At 40.4% G+C, this 20839-nt stretch overlaps 1 protein-coding gene across 1 annotated transcript in view; it reads left to right on the top strand.

Annotated features, from left to right (window-relative positions):
- dnai1.2 (dynein, axonemal, intermediate chain 1, paralog 2) overlaps positions 1–11029 on the top strand; it is a 283210-nt gene extending 272181 nt beyond the window's left edge. The window contains exon 21 of the mRNA XM_060832730.1: positions 10928–11029. Coding sequence (XP_060688713.1) covers positions 10928–11029 — 102 coding nt within the window. The remainder of the gene's footprint in view (positions 1–10927) is intronic.
- The last annotated feature ends 9810 nt before the right edge of the window (positions 11030–20839 follow it).

The following is a 20839-nucleotide window of genomic DNA, read 5'->3' as shown; positions in this document are numbered from 1 at the left end:
TAGTTGATGTCTGCAAGCAGTGCTCAGGACAGCTTCTATCATTTTGCTGATGTTCAAGATGGATTGATCAAGTGGGAGTTGACTGGATTGACTTTGACCTGTATTTTTCTGTTTAGAACATTCCTGAACAATTTCTCACATTGATGAGTAAATATGATTGTTGTGGTTATAGTAGAACAGATTGGCTCAAATGTTCCTTGTTCTGGAATAGATCTTCAATACTATTGTTAGAATGTTGTAAAACCCCCGGGCTTTACAGCATCCAGTGTCTTCGACGGTGCGTTAATATCACATAGCTTGAATCAAATTGATTTCATAATGCTGGAAACTTCAGCAGCTGGATCTCTCACTCATCATTTCTGGCTGAAGGTAGTTGCAAATGTTTCAGCCTTGTGTTTTGTGTTGACATGTGAGGCTCCCCCATCATTGAAGTTAGTTGTTCATTTTACACTACCATGTGCTGGGGCTGCAAAGCTTTGATCTTATCTGTAGTTTGTGTGTTCACATAGACCTCTCTGTAGCAATACTGTTTTTGTTGTTTAATGTGCATTTGTCCTGTGTGGAAGCTTCGTCAAGTTGGCATCTTGCACTCTTCAAAAAACCAGGATCGATCTCTTGGTTTCATGGTAATCATCCAGTCTAAGAGATTGCAGATTATAGTTGAATGAAATTCAGCTGCCATTAATCACCCATAGCACTTCAATGATGTCTAGTTTTAGGCTGGTTCAATTCTGTTCTGAATCTATCCCATTTAGCACAGTGATATTGCTGCACAACACAACGGATGGTATCCTCAGTGTAAGACTGCGGTGGTCACTTCCATAAAGACTGTCGTGGGTTGATTTATCTGTGAAAGATAGATTGGTGAGGGTGGAGTCAAATATGTTTTACTTTCTTTGCATCGCCTGCCACAGGCCTGGTTACCAGATATGTCTTTCAGAATGTAGTCAGTTTGGTCAATAGAGGTGCTACCAAGCCATTCTTGGTAACTGAGGGCGAATGTTGAGGGCTTCCAGGGCAACTTCCTGTAATTGTGTACCTGCACCTCTGTTGGATCCATACTGCCAGTGAGACAAGGCATTTCCAGGGATGGTGGAACAGTCTTGGACATTGGTTGTAGCGGACAATTTGGTATGACTATGTTAGCTGTTGCTTATCTAGTCTGTGGGCCAGCTCTCCCAATGTTGGTACAAACTCCAGATTTTAGTCAGGATAACTGAAAACTCAGTGGGATTGCATATGCTGTTGTCATTTCCATGGATACCATGTCAGACTCTACTTTTACTCTTTTTTTAAAATAGTGGATCATAGCTTTGTATAATTGAGTGGCTTGATAGGCCATTTCAGAGTTCAGAGTCGACTACATTGCTGTGAACCTGGACTCATATGCAGGCTAGGCTGGATAAGGATGACAAATGTCCTCCTTGAAAGAACATGAACAACTTGTAATAATAGATAATGCTAATTGAATTTTTGGATGACTTAAGTAAAGCATTGGATAGGGAATTTCTTTGGATGATATTTATATGGATTCCCAGAAGGCAGCTGATGAAATCTCTTAAAAATAGACTGTGAATAAAGCATGAAGCTCATGGAATTAAGGGCTAATTATTGGCCTGCTTAGGAAATTGGCTGAGTGGCAGCAGACTGCGAGTAGGAGTAATGGGTGGATACAGTAATTGGCAGGATGTGACTAGTGCTGTCATTGATAAACAAAGAAAATTCATGGAACCGAAAGAATCCATTTGGTTGAAATGAGTGCAGTCCAGGCTAATCTCACTTTCCAGCTCCTTGTATGCAGTTTATGGCACTTTGAGTGCACATCAGAATATCTTCTAAATGCAGAGGGTTTTTGCCTCTCGCAGTCTTTCAGATAGTGAATTCCAAATATCTAACACTCTCAGCATTAAACATTTCACCCAAACTCCCCTCTTATCCTTCTGTTAACTACATTAAATCTATGTCCTTGGTTATGAACCTCTCTTCCTATCCACTGTTTTTAGGTGAATTAGAATTTAATACATCTCAACTAAATTTTCCTTCAGCCTCTTCAGATCCACAGAAATTAATTTCAGCCTATCTAACCTTTTCTAATAGCTAACTTCCTGCATTTCTGGCAACATTTTCATGAATCTCCTCTGTACTCCAGTGCAGCCATGTCGGTCCTGTCATGCAGTGACCAGAACAATATGCAATACTCCAGCTGTAATTTTAACTAGTATCTTGGCCTTACTAGAATATTGTACAGAGTGAAGAGTATGGTGCTGGAAAAGCACATCAGGTCAGAAAGCATCCAAGGAGCAGGAGAATCAATGTTTGAAGCCCTACATCAGGAATGAGGCTTGAGGGTCAGGAGGCTGAGAGATAAATGGAGGGGGTGGCGCTGGGGGGGAAGGTAACTGGGAATGCAATAGGTAGATGAAGATGGGGAAGAAGGTGATAGGTCAGAGAGGAAGGTGGAGCGGATAGATGGGAAAGACAATGGACAAGTCAAGAAGGCGGTGCCTAATGGGGAGAGGGAAAATGAAGAAACTGGTGAAATCCACATTAATCCCGTGTGGTTGCAGGGTCCCAAGGCGGAAGATGAGGCGTTCTTCCTGCAGATGTCGGTTGGTTAGGGTTTGACGATGGAGGAAGCCCAGGATCTGCATGTCCTTGGCAGAGTGGGAGGGGGAGTTGATGTGTTCAGCCATGGGGCAGACTCCCACAGCTACCTGGACTACATCTCTTCCCACCCTGCCTCCTGTAAAAACGCCATCCCTCCTTCCCAATTCCTCCGCCTCTGCTGCAGCTGTTCCCAGGATGACCAATTACACCATAGAAAATCCCAGATGGCCTCTGTAATTTCCGCCCCCCTCCACAAGGTCAACAATGTCCTTCAGCGCATCTCCTCTACTGCCCACACCTCCGCCCTTGAACCCCACCCCTCCCAACACAACAAGTTCTTCCAGAGCAGTTCAAACACTAGCATCTAGCCGACAATGTGGAAAACTGCCAAGGTATGTTCAGCACACAAACCCAAATCCAATTCCAACCTGACCAATTGCCAGCAGGTCAATCTACTCTTGATCATCATGAAAGTGATGGAAGGTGCCATTAATAATGGTCTTGAGCAGCACCTGCTCAGCAATAACCTGCTCCACCAGGGCAACTCAATTCCTGACCTCATTACAGCCTTGTTTCAAGCATGTACAAAAAATGCAGAATTCCAGACATGTGAGAGTGACAGTCCTTGACATCAGACTGCATTTGACTGAGCATGGCATCAATGAGCTCTAGAAAAACTGGAATCAATGGGTGAGTGAGAGCAAGCTCTCTACTGGTTGGAGTGATACCTGGCACAGTGTGGTTGTGCTGGTTAGTCATTTCAGCTCCAGGACATCACTGCTTGAGTTCCTCAAGGTAGAGTCTGAGGGCCCAACCAATTTCAACTGCTTCATCAGTGGCCTTCCCTGCGGCATAAGGTCAGAAATAGTAATTTTCACCGCTGATTGTACAATGTTCAGCACATTCACAACTCCTCAGGTACTGAAGCAGTTTATGTTCAAATGCAACAAGACCTGAATAATATCCAGACTTTGATTGAGAAGTGGTAACATTCACACCACACAATGCCAGACAATTACCATTTCCAATAAGAGGCAAATTAACCTCCACCCCTTGACATTCAAAGGTATTAACATCACTGAATCCACCATTATCAATATTCTTCGTGTTACCAATAATCCAAAATTCAACAGCAGTCACCAAATAAATAATGGCTACAAGAGCAGGTCAGAGCTAGGAATACTGTAGTAGTCAATTTGCCTACAGACTCTCCAAAGCCTGTTCATCATCTACAAGGCACAAGTCAGGATTGTAATGGAATACTCCCCACTTAGCTGGATGGGCGCAACTCCAACAACACTCAAGAAGCTTAACATCCCCAAGTCCAATTACATCAATTCCCAGGTGTTTCAGTTTGGGCATGTGCTAATCATGCAATGCCAAGTTTAAACTGGCCCACACCATATTTGTCAGAACTGTAAACATTTTCTCTGTAAATATATATGCAACAGATCGCCAAATTGCTTCTTGTCAAATTTATTTTCTGTTATGCCAATTTACCATGCTTTATAATACTCATACTTGATCAAACCTACATTGGTGTTGCACATATCCCTTACTCCACTAGATTTTTATTTGTTAATATTCAATGTCTAAATGTGTGTGTTCTGACAAGGTTAGGACTTATTACGCCAAGACCATAAGAAAAAAAATCAGTGGCTTGCTAGGACACTTGAAAGACAACTACGATTCATTTCAATGATGTGGGACTTGAGTCACCAGATAAGGACAGCAGCTTTCCTTCTTTGAAGAACATTTGGAAACCAGATTTATGACAGTCTAACAGCTTTATGTTAACTTTTCTTGATGCCAGCTTTTTTATTTACTGTTTCTTATTTGAAATTTCAATATAAATATCTGTAAATTTTTGCATTCACCTGTTACCTTGAGGTGACATTTCAGAGCCCTGACTTTAACTCTTCCAGTAAATGGCTATTCTGAGCACATGATGACTACAAATGTTATTGCAAATACCTTATAAAGGTTTGGGTTCTATTTTGTTCAGGATGCTTGCTCCTGGTTTGCTGCTGTGCAAGGAACTCTGGGAATCAGGTATTACCAGCAGTGAGGAAGGAAAACCAAGGATAGGGAATAAAGGAAACAGAAGTTAGGGCAACTTTTGGCAGAAGAGAACAAACAGACGACAGGAACTTTAAATTCACTATAACCAATAGTAATTCACTGAAATAACATAGACAGTAAAACTAATAACATTTTGTTTCCTCTTAGAGCCAACAGAAATAACTTAAATCATTCATAGGGCTAAATTTTAACGGATGACAATAAAGAGGGCACATGAAATATGTCAGGTGACTGCCCCACCACCTTCCCACCTACACTGAGCCCCATTCTCATCATTCAGGTGGTGGCGAAGGGCTAGTCTACCTGACCTTAGGCCAATGAAGCTCTTAAGTAGCCAATTATTGCCCACTCAAGGTCCTAAATCTGCATCCATGCTATAATACACTGGGCAGAGGCAGGTGGAAGAACTGAGAAGATGTTTGTTGTAGACAATTTATTGAAAAGAGAAGAAGGAATGATTGGTACATAATTTGGGTAGCACCTCTTTTAAGATCATGTCACACTGTCTGTCCCAGGACTTGATGACCAAGGAGAGTGCACTTGTAACACAGCCAGACAGAATACCAACTTGGATATCACTTTAACACATACCAGTGGTCGACAGTAAGAGTGGGAGAGATTTTTGATCAGTCATTTGAAAAAAAAGTGAGAACCTCAACAATAACTATCCAAAACTCCAGACATACATGTAAATTGTGCATGTTGCCACAGCAACACAACTCCCTGCATGAACTGCTCCACGATACCACCTTACACATTAACAGGTCTAAAATAACCTGTTCCCTGGTTTAATTCCAGAACACATTATTCTTGATTTATACTCTGTCCTGCAGTGTAGCTATTGGCAAAGGTTCACTAAATTACTCCTTTCAATAACTTTGTTACTATGTATTATCTCCACTCAAACTGACTCTGCATTTTCATCCTCCAATCTAAGTTTATTTTTCACAATTGTACTAACCTTATTCATTATTAACAGACCCACCTACCTCCTTTACAGTTTCTCCCTGTTTTACCAAATAAGTTTTAACATTGAGCATGTAGCACTTTGAAACTATATCTCTGTAATGGCAATCATTGGATGCTTTCATGGGATCTGGGTGTTGTTGGCAAACATTTGTTATCCATCCCAAACTGCCTTTGAACTGAGTGTTTTTTTGGCCATTTTAAAGCAAAGTCCAGAGTCAACCAATCTAATATAAGTCGGAATAAAATGCAGACCAAAACAAATAAAGACAGCAATTTTCTTCTTAAAGGACATTAATGAACTAGATGTGTTTTTATAAGAATCGATGAGAGTTTCATAGTTTCCATTACTGACCTAGCTTTCGATTCCGGATGTTCATTAATTGAATTTGAATTGTTTGATAGGAATTGCACTCATATCCCCAGAGCATTCTGGATTACTAGTCTAGTGACATCACCATTAGACTACCATTTCCCCCTATCACTAATTTCTATTTTCACTTTAAATTTGTCTATCTTGATGTGAATGTTGTGTAAATTCAGACAAATAGCCTTTAATTATGTTCTTTTGTTAACCATTTTTCCTTACTTTGACCTTATTTTACAATAGGTGTTTGCCTATTATTTACTTATCTATGCTATTTAACTATGTGACCTGTCTGTATTGCTCGCAAGACAAAACTTTGCACTGTGCCTTGATACATGCGACAATAAATTCAATTCAATTCAATTCAGTTTAATTCAGTTCTATTTATTCTTATGTGTGTGCCTTTTGTCCGGTCCTGTCACAGGCTGGTTATCATTATCAACAGCACTGCCCTACACTGTTGCCTTGTTCTTTGACTTTCTAAATATCCCTCATGTGAATACTCCACTCCCATTTAATTTTAAAAAATTATTTATAATCCTAGTTATATGATTCTGCACGTACTAGTCGAAGTGCATTCAGGTGGAGACTATCCCATTAATACAGATTCCTGTTTCCCTAATACTTGTACCTTATGGTTCAAGATCAATTTCTCCCATAGCAAATTTGCTGATGATACAAAGCTGGGTGGCAGGGTGAAATGTGATGAGGATGTTAGGAGATTACAGGGTGAACTGGACAGGTTAGGTGAGTGGGCAAATGCATGGCAGATGCAGTTTAATGTGGATAAATGAATGGTTATCCACTTTGGTGGCAAGAACAGGAAGACAGATTACTACCTCAATGGAATTAATTTAGGTAAAGGGGCAGTACAGAGAGATCTGGGTGTTCTTGTACACCACTCAATGAAGGCAAGCATGCAGGTACAGCAGATAGTGAAGAAGGCTAATAGCATGCTGGCCTTCTTAACAAGAGGAATTGAGTATAGAAGCAAAGAGGTGCTTCTGCAGCTGAACAGGGCCCTGGTGAGACCATACCTGGAGTACTGTGTGCAGTTCTGGTCTCCAAATTTGAGGAAAGACATTCTGGTGATTGAGAGAGTGCAGCGTAGGTTCACGAGGTCAATTTCTGGAATGGAGGGATTACCTTACACTGAAAGACTGAAGCGACTGGGCTTGTATACCCTTGAGTTTTGAAGACTGAGAGGGGATCTGATTGAGACATATAAGATTATTCAAAGATTGGACACTCTGGCAGCAGGAAACATATTTCCACTGATGGGTGAGTGCCGAACCAGAGGACACAGCTTAAAAATACGGGGTAGACCATTTAGGACAGAGATGAGAAGAAACTTCTTCACCCAGAGAGTTGTGTCTGTGTGGAATGCTCTGCCCCAGAGGGCAGTGGAGGCCCAGTCTCTGAATTCATTTAAGAAAGAGTTAGATAGACCTCTCAAAGATAGTGGAATCAAGGGTTATGGAGATAAGGCAGGATGAGGATACTGATTAGGAATGATCAGCCATAATCATATTGAATGGCGGTGCAGGCTCGAAGGGCTGAATGGCCTACTCCTGCACCTATTGTTTATTGTCTATTGTCATACCCAGTGTGAGCCATGCATTCAACTCTCTGATTTTATTTCCCTATGCAATTTGCTTGTATCTCAGGTAGCAATCCGGAAATTATAACATTTATTGTTTTGCTTTTTAATCTTGTCTCTAGTGGCTCATACTCCCACAGCAGAACTTCTTTTTAGTGTTTCTTAGTCCTACCTATGTCATTGGTACCACATGGATCAAGACAATTAGATTCTTCCCCTCCCATTCTAAGTTTCTGTCTAGCTCCTGAGAAGTTGTTGTTAGCTCTGACACCAGAACAGCATCTATCCCCGTGACAACTACAATTCATTTTTTCTGCTCCCAGTTGATTAAATGCTTACATCATGGTGCTACAACCACTTTGTTCAACACCACTACAGGCTTGCCGTCTTTCATGTAAATTGTGAAAACATTAAATCCCTTGAACAACTGAAAGGGCTGAGGTTCCTCCATTCCTACCTTCTTGATCCAATTTCTTACCTCACTTACAGTCACACCTTCTTGATGCTGATGACAGACCAAATCAGAAGTACATAACCTTAAAGTGTGACTGTCTCCTGGAATATAGTGTCCAGGTAACTTGTTGCATTATGATGTCTGCAGATTGTCACCTCATTGTCAAAGTTCCTTCAGCTGCACATACTTACTGCAGCTGCAATTATTGTGCATCACACTAATCCAGCAGCTCCATTGCCTGCCCTGATCTGTTAATGCTGTTTTATTTTAAATAATTAGACTTTAAAGTTAGTAATATCTCTCCACTGTCATCTGTAAATATGTTAAGCAATTTAACTAATTAAGCTATAAGTTTAATGAACACCTTTGAGGCTTGGGCTGATAAGTGGCAATTAACATTCATGTCACATAAGTGCCACACACCCACCATCTCCAACAAGAGATAAATGAAACATTTCCCCTTTTCATTCAATAGCGCTATCATCACCGAATCCTCCATTATTGACATTCTTGAGGGTGGGGGTGGAGTCTAGACTAGCTCAGCTGCAAGAGAAGATCAGAGACTAAATTTTTCAGTAACTCCCCAAAATCTGTCCACCAAAATTTCCAGCAACCTGAATGCTCACTCTCTACAGTAGCAGGGAGGTATGACAACATTGAGCCATGAGATCCTCTCTGCACCTTGGGTTATTTATATATTATCTGGTTTACTGCTGTCACTTTGTAATTTTAGCTCCTCTGCACCAAGGTACCACTCTCACCAAATTTCCATTGCCATTCTGTTTTGCAAGCCACTTCATTTAGTTCTGTGAGCAGAGTCTGTTTGAGATAGACCAATGTTTCTCCAGCTCTCATCTGCATCTATCCAGCACAAGGAAGAAAATGAGAAGTATTTGTGCCAGCAGCTTTTTAAAGTAGCAAAAAAAACGGATACTTACTTAACCATAACCTGAATTTCTTAAGTAACTATGAAGAGAAAGTATCAATACCAATTTACATTTACATTTTCAAATCCATGGTGTTCAAAACCAGTTGAATTTAGTATGATGATATATATCTGCATTTCTACCGCACACTGTATTTTACAGTAAAGTATTCTATACACAAGTGAGAAAAAAAGCTGAAAGTAATGGGGGAAATTAGGGATGTGTTTGTGTTTTTGCTGGTGGTCCACTTAGTTTCTTATTAATGAGCAGTGTAATTATAAAACTCAGTACAGTATACAAGAAAGAGAAGGCAGGATATAACATCCCATCTTCAGACTAGTAATTTTCATTGCATGCCGTTCATTGTAGAAGTGTCACTTCTGAAATAATAAGGTATACATCTCAAACTACATTCTAACAGTACTGATAGTCCCAGATACTCTAAGTTACTACAAAACACTGGGGGATATCCTGAAGGCATGAAAGTTTCTATTTAAATGCAAGTCTCCCTCCATTCCATTAACATTTAGCATAATTCTCAATAATTAAACTGTTTACATACTTTGGTTTAACAGTTTCAGACTTTGTAGACCAAAAGGCCCATACTTGTCCATACATTTTTGCATTTTCTTTATTACTAAGTGTGTCAAAATCCAATTGCCAATACAAATAGTTTTAAAATCATGTTTGCTGCAGTTGTTGCAGCAAACAGATTTAGCCAACATCAAGTAACCTCCAATAGTGAGAACAGTATTACAAGAAAAAGGCTCATTTCTGGCACTAACCCAAGATCTAAAGTTCACTCCAGGAGAGCTTGACATATTCAACTATGTAGGCATAGAACAAAAATACAAATGGAATGACTTAAAATCCCCACTGTGGGGACTTACTAAATTCCAGAATTTCCGTTAAGATCTCAAACAAATCTTTTCAGTGTTTTCACTCCAAACTGTAGTTTACTTGTTTTTTTGCACCATTGTGAATTTTCCACATGAAATTTGTTTTAATTTATTTAAACTTGACCCACAGTTTCCTATTTGGAGTTACGTGAAGAATATATAGTGAGCCCATTTTATACAGTATTTTATATGGTGATTCTGTAGCATTGTTAAATAACCCATGATGAACAGGTTTTGATGGTAACAGGGTAGGGATAAAGCTGAATGATAAATATGACCTTCTCTAAATAATTCAAGCCCAATTCATGGTGGATTGATGAAAAACCTATGTGGTGATGTCCAATGTCAACATGAAGGTCAAATTTAAGTGGGTTCATTGGAGGGTAAAGCAATGAGGTAAGGTTTCCTAAGCATGCTAGGAATAGCAGAATTGTAGACATACTTCATGATAGGTTTTTTACTTCATTACACTACCACACAATAGAAATTTTCCTGAATATATCTTCCTAATATATACTCCTAATCTCACACCACCATCTACTCATCATACTTGCATTCCTAACTACCACTGCAAGTTAAGGGGAAAATCACGTAGTTGTGTGCTGATTATTAAACTCTTTTGCTCAGCAAAGAAACTTTTCTCCTCAAACTAACCTGGTTTCTAAACTGAAACTGAAAATGAAATAGCAAAGTGCTAATCTACATACCACTGTTTTCCCTTTTTTTGTTAAAAACAGTCTCTGCTGCTGAAAAATAGTAGGTAACCTTTAACTCTGGCACAGGGGAAGATGAAATTGGCTGCCTACTACTGTAACCCACTCAATTTTTCTTAACTGTTGAAAGTGTTGAAACATGGATGGAAAATCTGATCTTGTCAATTTTGGAGAAATTGATGTTCCTAAAAATGTGACATCTTACAATGTAATTGTATAATCGAACCAAATAAAACTTATAAGTGTTTCTCTAACAATGCAATAAAGTATATTGCTTTTTTTTGCTCTAAACTATTATCTCTTTCAATTTTAGGCAAAGAAAGGACAAGAAGTACAAAAAGGGCCTGAAGTGGAAATCGCTAAAATGGACAAGCTACTGAGCCTGGTTAGAGACCCGGACATGAAACAGAACTAATTTTACTCCATCAAAATGTCCAAATGTATCAGTACTCATTTGGATCATACAGATGCGCATGTATGTCTCTGCCAACCACATTCAGAAATGAGGAACTGGCTAACCTTTATGGAATCATATTTAAAAACACATTGTAATATCCTCATAGAAAACAATGGTTTCACATTCACATTTTCAGCAAAACCCATAAACATAACACAATTGTAAGTTTTTTTTTCCCTGCTGTTTAATGATAGCTCTGATAATCTATAAAAACAAAGATATGTTAAACTTGTATCTACTTTTCTTCTGGTACACCTTACAAGTAGTATATGCTATTTGGTTGTGGATAAATGACTTCATCGCTAAAACATATTTTCCAATTGTATAAGAATTCTATTATTAAGCTAATTAAAACTATGTTAATACTAGTATATTGAAGAAACTGAGGCTTTTCACTCTGCGTCACTGTGTCCTTTAGGTTAAGTGGCTGTTTTTAACTAAAAAGACATGATGCAAAATAGGTAATTGTCACACCTCCATATTCAATAGGCTATATTTATAACAGGATTATTTGTATTCTTTTACAAATTTATATATTGGCAAAATATATCACTGTAATGTTCTTTCAAATGAACTTCCATTTTTCTCTATTTTCCTTTGCCTTACAAAAGTCTACAGTGAAATATTATCCCTAAATTTAACAGTTAGTCATCTCTATTATTTTCCTAGCTTTGATTCTTTATACTGTATAAGCTGTTCATCTGTGACATATTCTCTGTCTTTCAGTACTGAAGAAGGGTCAGAAACTTGATATGTTAACCCTACATTCTTGTCTTACATGCTGCTTAACTTGCCAAATATTTACAGTATTTTCTGCTTTCACCTCCATTATTCTAAAATGTACAGGCTGCTGAGTCCAGTGGGAGATGAATCTTTTGGAGGTGAATTCTGTTGATTGGATTTACAATGAACCCAGCTTCTGCAAAAGAAGCAGTCCCGACAGAGACATGGCTTCTATTTTAATAAATGCTTTGTACTGATATATTTTAAAAATAGAAAGCACTTTACAAGCACATAAATATATATATTTAAGAATGTAGATCTATTTTCTTTTTCCGTCACCAGGGCTAGGTATTAAAGGTGAAATACATACTTGTTTTCAATACATACATTAGGATTTGTTACACTAGATACATGTTAGCTCTGGTTTCACTGGCATCATAGGCAAAATTTAATGACTGCAAGAGTCACCCTACTGCCACTTTCAGTATTTGCTATTTAATGTGGCATCAAACAGAGAGATCTTTCCAAATGTGATTTGGAAATTTTCTAATTGCACAAAATGATAGAAAAATATCTTCAAATATTTATTTCAATCATTTGTGTTTTCTTGATAGTGAGCATGAGTGGCACATCTGTGTCCCTATCAATAAAAGTTGCTATAGGCAGTAGATGGGAGATTTAAATTGAAAATACCTTGAGGTGTTTGCATTGACTGAACAATGCATTTAGCTATATGGCATGCTTTATAAAGAGGATGTAAGGCCTCCAAATCCCATTGCAATCTATTCTCCACACTACCCTTTCCCTATGGTGATTGAAGCCATGGCTAAGTTTGAAAGCCTGCTCCAAATCTGGGGAAAAAATGTTGTGTTTACAGGATGAACTGAATGCCATTTAAATACATTTATTATGGAAAATCCCAGCTCATATGCTTGTTATTCATTCATGAGATGTGAACATCATTAGCTAAGTCAGGATTTATTGCCCATCTCTAATTATTTAGAGGGCAGTAAAAAATCATTCACATTGCTTGGAATCATGTATCAGCCAGCCCAAGTAAAGAAAGCTATTTTCTTCCCTAAAGGTCTGAACCAAATGGGTAATTCTAATTCTATTTACTAAGATCACTGGATCGTTACGTGGTTGAATTTGGATTTTTTTTTATTTTTATTGAATTCACATTTTATCATCTCCATGGTAGGATTCAAGCACACATCCCAGAACGTTAGCCTGGGGTTATGAATTAGTAGCCCAGTGACATTGCCACTACACCACCACCTCCTCCAATGTCATACTAATTATTCCAAGTTCATAATTACAGGCAAAGCTCCTGTAATACTTCCTCAATTCAAGCAATAAACCTCCACTGGCTCTGGTAGAATTGTTCTATCTCTGCCTGCTGTCCTTTGTTGCCTATCACAGTAAAATGAGCAACTTGTGTCATACTAAAGGCAATTTACTGCAAGACACCTCATTTACTTATAACCGTCAAGGAATAAGGGTTTAATGCTGAATTAAAAACAAAGAAATGCTAGAAATGCTCATCAGCAATTCCTGAATTGAAATGACAACTCAGTTGTGGCACATCTGGCACAAAAGGAAGATGTTTGTAGATGTTGAAGGTAAGTCAGCTCAGTTCCAGGACATCCCAGCAGGAGATCTTCAGGTTTATAGATTCCTCAGACATTATAATAGGGCACTTGAATAAGTTCAACGTAATCACACAGAGCCAAAATAGTTTTGTCAATGGGAAATCATGTTTAATTAAATTATTGGGGTTCTTTGAAGAAATAACTTGTGCAATAGATAAAGGCGAACCAGTGAATGTATAACATTTAGATTTTCAGAAGGCACTACATCAAATTATTGAGAAAAATAAAAGCTCATTGAATGGGGAGTAACATATTGGCATGGACAGAAGGTAGGAAGTAGGTCTTTTTCAGACTGGCAGGATATAAAGAGTCATGGGACTTCAATTCTTTACAATTCATATAAAGGATTGGATGAAGGAATTAAAGGTATGGTAGCGAAATTTGCTGAGTTGTGAAGTGCATATAAGGAGCCTATTAAGGGATATAGCTAAAGTGTGTGGGAAACGATCTGGCAAATGGAGAAGAATGTGGAAAAGTGAAATAGTTCATTTTGGCAGAAAGGATTCTCGGTGTCCCCATGCACGAATCACAGAAGGTTAATATGTAGGTGCAACAAATAACAGGAAAACTAATAGAATGTTAAGGTTTGTATGAGGTATGTAGAATGCAAGAGGGGAGAGGTTATGCTTCAGTTATACAGGGCATTGGTGAGACTGCATACGGTGTACAGTGCTAGCCACTGTAATTACTGGAAGCAGTTCAGAGAAGGTTTACTAGACTAATGTCTGGAATAAGGCAAAGGTATGGACTGCAGATGCTGGAGATTAGAGTCAAGAATGTGCTGCTGGAAGAGCACAGCAGGTCAGGCAGCATCCGAGGAGCAGGAAAATCAATGTTTCGGGCAAAGATCCTTCATCAGGAATAAGCAGCTTTCCTTAGGAGGAAATGTTTGATAGGCAACTCCTCTAGAGTTTATAAAGTCAGAGATGGACATAATTGAAATGTTAAACTCCTGAGGGAACTTGCTGGGTTAATGTTGAAAGGACATTTCCTCTAGTGATCATTCTTTAAAACAAAGATGGAAAACTTTCTTTCTCTCAGAAGGTTGTGAGTCTTTGGAATTCTACAGTGAATACAAAATTTTAAAATATTTTTCAAGCAGAAGGAGACAGATATTTAATTATCGAGGGAATGAAAGATTATCAGGTGATGTGCAAGAAGTTGGAGTTGAGGTTAAGATCAATCAAGAGCTTATTGAATTGTGGAGTGGGCTTGAAAGGTTGAGTGACCTATTCTGGTTCCTTGTTTGTAATTTTGGTCTTTGGCACAACCATGTACAGCTGCTTCATCAATGGTTTTACTGCTGTCGTAATGTCAGAAGTGAGGAAGTTCTGTGATGATTGCACAATGTTCTGCATCAATCATAACTCCTTAGATACTCAAACGGTCCATATCCAAGTTTGGCTCATAAGTTACATTTGTACCACACAAGTGTTAGGTAATGACCATTTCCAACAAGAGGAAAACTAGTCAAAAAACCACTTTTAAGGTATTACCATCACTGAATCCCCTACTATCAATGTTTTGGGAGTTAACATTGATCAGAAACTCAACGAGACTAACCAAAAAAGTATTGTCGCTACAACAGAAGGTCAGAGGCTAAGAACTGTGCAGCGAGTAACTCACCCCTCACATTCAGAAAGCCTGTCTGCTGTCTCCACCCCCAGCACTCAGTAGCAGCACTATGAATCAAATACAAGATGCAATACCAAAATTCAGCAAGGCTCCTCAGCCAGCACCTTCCAGACCCACAGTCACTACCCTCAAGAAGGACAAGGGCAAATACATGAGAACATCACCACTGAGCTTATTCCTGCTTCCAGCAAGGGATCCAGCAATTGGAGGCTGCCAGTGGCCCTGCCTGAGCATGTCCCAGGACCTGATGGTGACACCGGTAGTTATAGAATCAGAGGCAGCGGCGGCAGTAGGAGGAGATCTGAGACAGTGGCATCATCAGCAACAAGCACTCAGCTCCTCCTGAGACTCCAGGCTGAATGGAAGTAAGACTTTAATTTCTTGTTCCTTTTGTTTTTTTTATTTCTTTTATCTTATTCTAGTTTTGTAATAATGTGTGCCAACACTTTCATTATTCTCCCATTTTCCTATACTTGACTACACGTGACAATAAAAACTAATTCTAAACCACTCACTATCCTGACTTGGAAATACATTGCTGTTCCTTCAGTATTGCTGGATCAAAATCCTGGAACTCCCCCCTTAACAGCATTGTAAATCTAGCTACAACAAATGGACTGCAGTTCAAGAAGGCCACTCACCACCACTCTCTCAAGGACAATAAGTGAATAACTGCTGGCCAGCCAACATAAATACATAATCAGAGATGTACAGCATGGAAACAGACCCTTCAGTCCAACCTGTCCATGCTGACCAGATATCCCAACCCAATCTAGATGCACATGCCAGCACATGACTCATATCCTTCTAAACCCTTCCTATTCATATACCCATCCAAATGCCTTTTAAATGTTGCAATTGTACCAGCCTCCACCACTTCCTCTGGCAGCTCATTCCATACAGATACCACCCTCTGCGTGAAAACGTTACCCCTTAGGTCTCTTTTATATCTTTCCCCTCTCACCCTAAACCTATGCCTTCTAGTTCTGGACTCCCCCACCCCAGGGAAAAGACTTTTCTACTTATCCTATCCATGCCCCTCATAATTTTGTAAACCTCTATAAGATCACCCCTCAGCCTCTGACATTCCAGGGAAAACAGCCCCAGCCTGTTCAGCCTCTCCCTATAGCTCAAATCCTCCAACCCTGGCAACATCCTTGTAAATCTTTTCTGAACCCTTTCAAGTTTCACAACATCTTTCCGATAGGAAGGAGACCAGAATTGCACGCAATACTCTAACAGTGTTCTAACCAATGTCCTGTACAGCCGCAACATGACCTTCCAACTCCTGTACTCAATACTCTGACCAATAAAGGAAAGCATACCGAAAACCTTCTTCACTATCCTATCTACCTGTGACTCCACTTTCAAGGAGCTATGCAGCTGCACTTCAAGGTCTCTTTGTTCAGCAACACACCCTAGGTCTGTACCATTAAGTATATAAGTCCTGTTAAGATTCGCTTTCCCAAAATGCAGCACCTCACATTTATCTCTCTCCTCAGAGAAGCTATACGGTATTTCCAGCAGTTTCTGATTTGTTTCAGATTTCCAGTATCTGCAGTAATTTGACTTTGTAAACATTCATTTTGCTCTGGCTTGAGATCACTGAACTGCATTGCCTGCAATTTGCAACTGCTCCAAGCTCTCCTCCAATCCAATCCAGCTTTTTAATCGAAACTACCCCAAACCCTCTATTCCTCATCAGCCACAATGCCAAGGCTTCAAACTGTAAGCTGTAGGTTTACATACTTCCAAACTTAGGTATTCATACAGAATAAAAGTTTAAAGGTTTATTTTGTTTAAGTTAATCAAAATGGGGAAGCATTGTGTGTTTATTAGTTTGCGTTATTACCTGAAGTCAAGTTGTACTGATTGTATTAAGTCAATTCAAATAATCTCAGCAAAGTATATCTTCTGTGAAAGAAAGGAGCTTAACAATCATGTCCACCATTATATTACGTGCCTTCTCTGTTCAACTTCATAAAGACTGAAGATTCACAATTTAGGGAATGTACAACAGATATCTGTACTTTAAAAAAAACAAAGTACTGCAGATATTGTAAACCTGAAACAAAAACAGAAATTGCTGGAAAAACTCAATAGATCCAACAGCATCTATGAAGAGAAAGCAGACTTACCATCACGGCATTCCACCTGCGTCAGATTCTATATTAATGCTCCACCAGAAACTTCAACTATAAACACGACATGTTGAATACACTGAGAATTTCCCCCTGGTCATTATAAACTGTTGAATTCTGCTACTAGGAACTTAAAAACTGCAACTCTGGCACGAATGGATTTTTTTTCAAGAGGTAACTTGAAACTCCCTCACCTTCATCCACCTTTCGCTTTTTCAGCTACCTTCCCCCCCACACCCCTCCCTTTTATCTCTCAGCCCCCTTGAGCCACAAGCCTCATTCCTTTAAAGGCTTATGTCCGAAACGTCAACTCTCCTGCTCCTCGGATGTTGCCTGATCTGCTGTGTTTTTTCCAGCACCACATTTTTCAACTCTGATCTCCAGCATCTGCAGTCCTCACTTTCTCCATTCTAAAGATAGTCTGTCACCCTGAACAGCAACAACAAGCGGGAGATAAAGCCTCAAACCGTATTTACAGTACTTAACGCGATTTCCTTGATTTTCCACTTGTTTATCTGCTATAGGGGAGGGCAACAGAAGGTTTCGTTAACAATTCTGAAGAAGTCCTATCGGATTTGAAACGTTAACTCTGCTCACGCGTCCGCAGATGCTACCAGACATTCTGAGTTTCTCCAGCACTCTCTGTTTGTTATCTGATGCAAAAAAAAACTTAATTTACTCCACATTGGCAACCTTTACCAAACAGACTTGAACATTTGGTCCTTTCATTCCCACCGTGTTCGCCATACGGGTAAACCACCTGAAACACAGCATTTAATCCAAACTATTCACCGCCGTGACTTTACTACCAAATACTATTTCTGTTCTCGACCAAGGTCGTTGTAGCATCACAAATCCAACATCAAAATCTCCTGAACTATCAATGAAGGCACCATTCCTCCTTACACCTTTTCAGGGTTATATATATATATTTTAATAGCGTTTAAAAACCGAAAAAATAAATTTTCACAATAACCGTGCCATTTTGTACAGATGTATGTAACTTGGAATTACTAAAAACAAAGAAATCCAAGTAAATATTTGAACAGTGCAAGTTGGCAAATGCTTATGAAATCCCATCGAAGGTGCCAAGATTTTGTTTTTAATTGGTTATACAAAGCTGAGGGGAGCCGCGCCAGACGGTGAAGAAAAAAGACTTCAGTCTCTCTGGTTATGGAAGCACGTTCCGGCTTTCTCGCTGGATACACAGCCTTGGAGTGAGCCCGCATTGGGCGGATAATGGCGCGTAAGGCAATTCAATCCCAATTCGACACGGCGCTTCAGACCGATCTTTATACTGTTTGCTTATTGCGATGTTTGTTTTAAACAAAACAGATTTCACGCCCCTCTCTGCCGATCTGACACTGACCGGATCCAAATCCTGGGCATTCTATCCTTCCAGACTTTGTCAGAGAGTTCCACGGTTATTTTTTTACTGAGTTTTTTTTTAAACGTGATCCACTATTTCGCGGATTCTCTTCACTTTTTTTTTGCTCTTTGTAGTTACGTGCTTCAGATTTTGAAAGAAGGAACGACCTTCCAGCTGACATTCTCGTGTTTCTGCCTTTCCATTGAACTCGCTGTCTGAGTGTCTATATTCCTTTTGCTTGCCCACCTTTAAGAGACGCTCGCATCTTAATGTCAGGGATTCAGTAAGTATTTCTCTTCACTTTTTATTTGCCCCAAGTCAGCGATCGGGGTCTTCTCCTCCGCTGTGGAAGGCTGCCTGCAAGCCTTGTACAAGATAGCCAGCAGCACCAACACCAGCAGCGCCAAGATACAGTTGAACACGATGGCGATGATCGCCCCTGTCGATAAAGGAGAACTCATGGCAGAGCAGCGCGCAAATCCAGACCGTTGCAAGGAAACCTAGAGAAAGATCGAGGGAAGGCAGGATGGGTTCAGTTAGCCCGGGGTGCGCGAACTTCCTGATGCCTGCCCCTGGGTCAGAAGCCTATCGGATACTGAGCGACCCATCCAACATTCAAGTTGCGGTGGAACGCCTGCACAGAAAAGCTTTCCCAGAATGAGAGAGCGGAATCCTTCACCAATCCAACTGACGATCCAGACCCTGTTTAAAGTCACAGGGCACACTGACTTCGGAGATGATTTCCTCTAGCGCGATCCCCGGGCATATATTTGATCAAAGCAGACTTGGTGCCCTGGAATGCATTCACTCACGCCCGACACTGCACTCGTTCTGCCCTGCGTCCAGTTTCCGCACAGAGCTCTTCCAGAGATCCCGGTATGGAAGCCGCAGATGTGTGATCTTCACCCCTCAGCAAGCGCACCCTGCAAGCTCCCCCTTCTCTGGTCGCTCCCTTCCTCTGGACCTCCGCACTCCAACCCCTCCTCTACACTTCTGAGTTTGCCAAGTTGACAGATACGTTAAGGTTTCCCGGCTAACTCGGTCCCCACGGGTGATGATGAAGACATGGGTCTGTTGGAGCTCTTGGTGTCCCGGTTGGTAATGGAACACTCACTTTCCTTTCAGCTGTTTCGCTGCAAACCTCCGCGCCAGTAGTGGCTGCTGCTGGTTCTGGTCTGGGCTGGGGATGGGAAGCTGTCTGTACCTCAGGCTGGATGCGCCCGCCTCTCTCGCTCTCTTCCATTGGCTGCTGTGTCAGCACTGGACGCATTATTCATTATCAATTGGTCAGTGCACAGACGTCCGCCCCTTTCTCCAACCCATTTTTCAGTATAGGGATCCCCACCTCCTTCCCCATCTCTAATTGGTCATTGCATCGGCGCCCCGCCTCTTTCCCCATCCCCTCCCCATTGTCATCCAGCCGGGTGACATTCTATTTTAGAATGTCGCTTCTGTATTGGAATGTTGGACCTGCAGCGCTCAGTGCGGATAGGTTGGAAGCATTGCCAGTCACAGACTTACACTGACTGGGGCTCCACTGGAGGGAGCACGACGGGTTTTCAAAGTCGGAACTCTGCAGAGCAGCTCCGGAAACTGTTTGCATATCACCAACATCAACCATTCTGTGGGAAGAAAGTAGTTAACGTTCGAGTCTGGTGAGTCTTCATTAGAATCCAGACCCCGGACTTGAAACATTAACTCTGTTTTCTTCCCACACGTGCGGAGTTTCTCCATCAATTTCTGTTATTGTTTCAGATCTCCAGCATCCGCAGTTCTTTGTTTTATGTTATTGTATCAATATCGACACTATTTACAATACATGGCTGCAAATACCGTGCACCTGCCAACGGGCAGAAGCTGTAAATGGGGAATTATTCTGCTGTTATAAAAGCAAGATATCACGGATGCTGAAAATCTGAATAGGACATAGAGAATGCCGAGAAATTCAGCAAGTTCTGTACGCGTCTGTGCAGAGTGAAACGGAGTTAACGGTTCGAAGCTGGTTATTCTGCTGTTACAATGCGTCCATGTTTCCTAAAACCAACACAATATTGTTCTTTAGACAATTCAACTTCAGTTCAGTTTAATTGTGGAGAAATCACGGAGAATGGAATCCTTCTGTCAGTGGAATCAAATTCTATTTTTCTCTTCATAAATGCTGCCAGTCCTGCTGAGATCCTCCAGCATTTTCTGTTTTTGTTTCATACTTCCAGCATCCACAGTTCTTTGCTTTACTTAAGGAGGAAAC

Source organism: Hemiscyllium ocellatum, chromosome 1 (assembly GCF_020745735.1).
Source record: "Hemiscyllium ocellatum isolate sHemOce1 chromosome 1, sHemOce1.pat.X.cur, whole genome shotgun sequence".
Lineage (NCBI taxonomy): Eukaryota > Metazoa > Chordata > Chondrichthyes > Orectolobiformes > Hemiscylliidae > Hemiscyllium > Hemiscyllium ocellatum.
The sequence above is the reverse complement of the archived record's forward strand: the minus strand, read 5'-3'. Positions and strand labels throughout refer to the sequence as shown.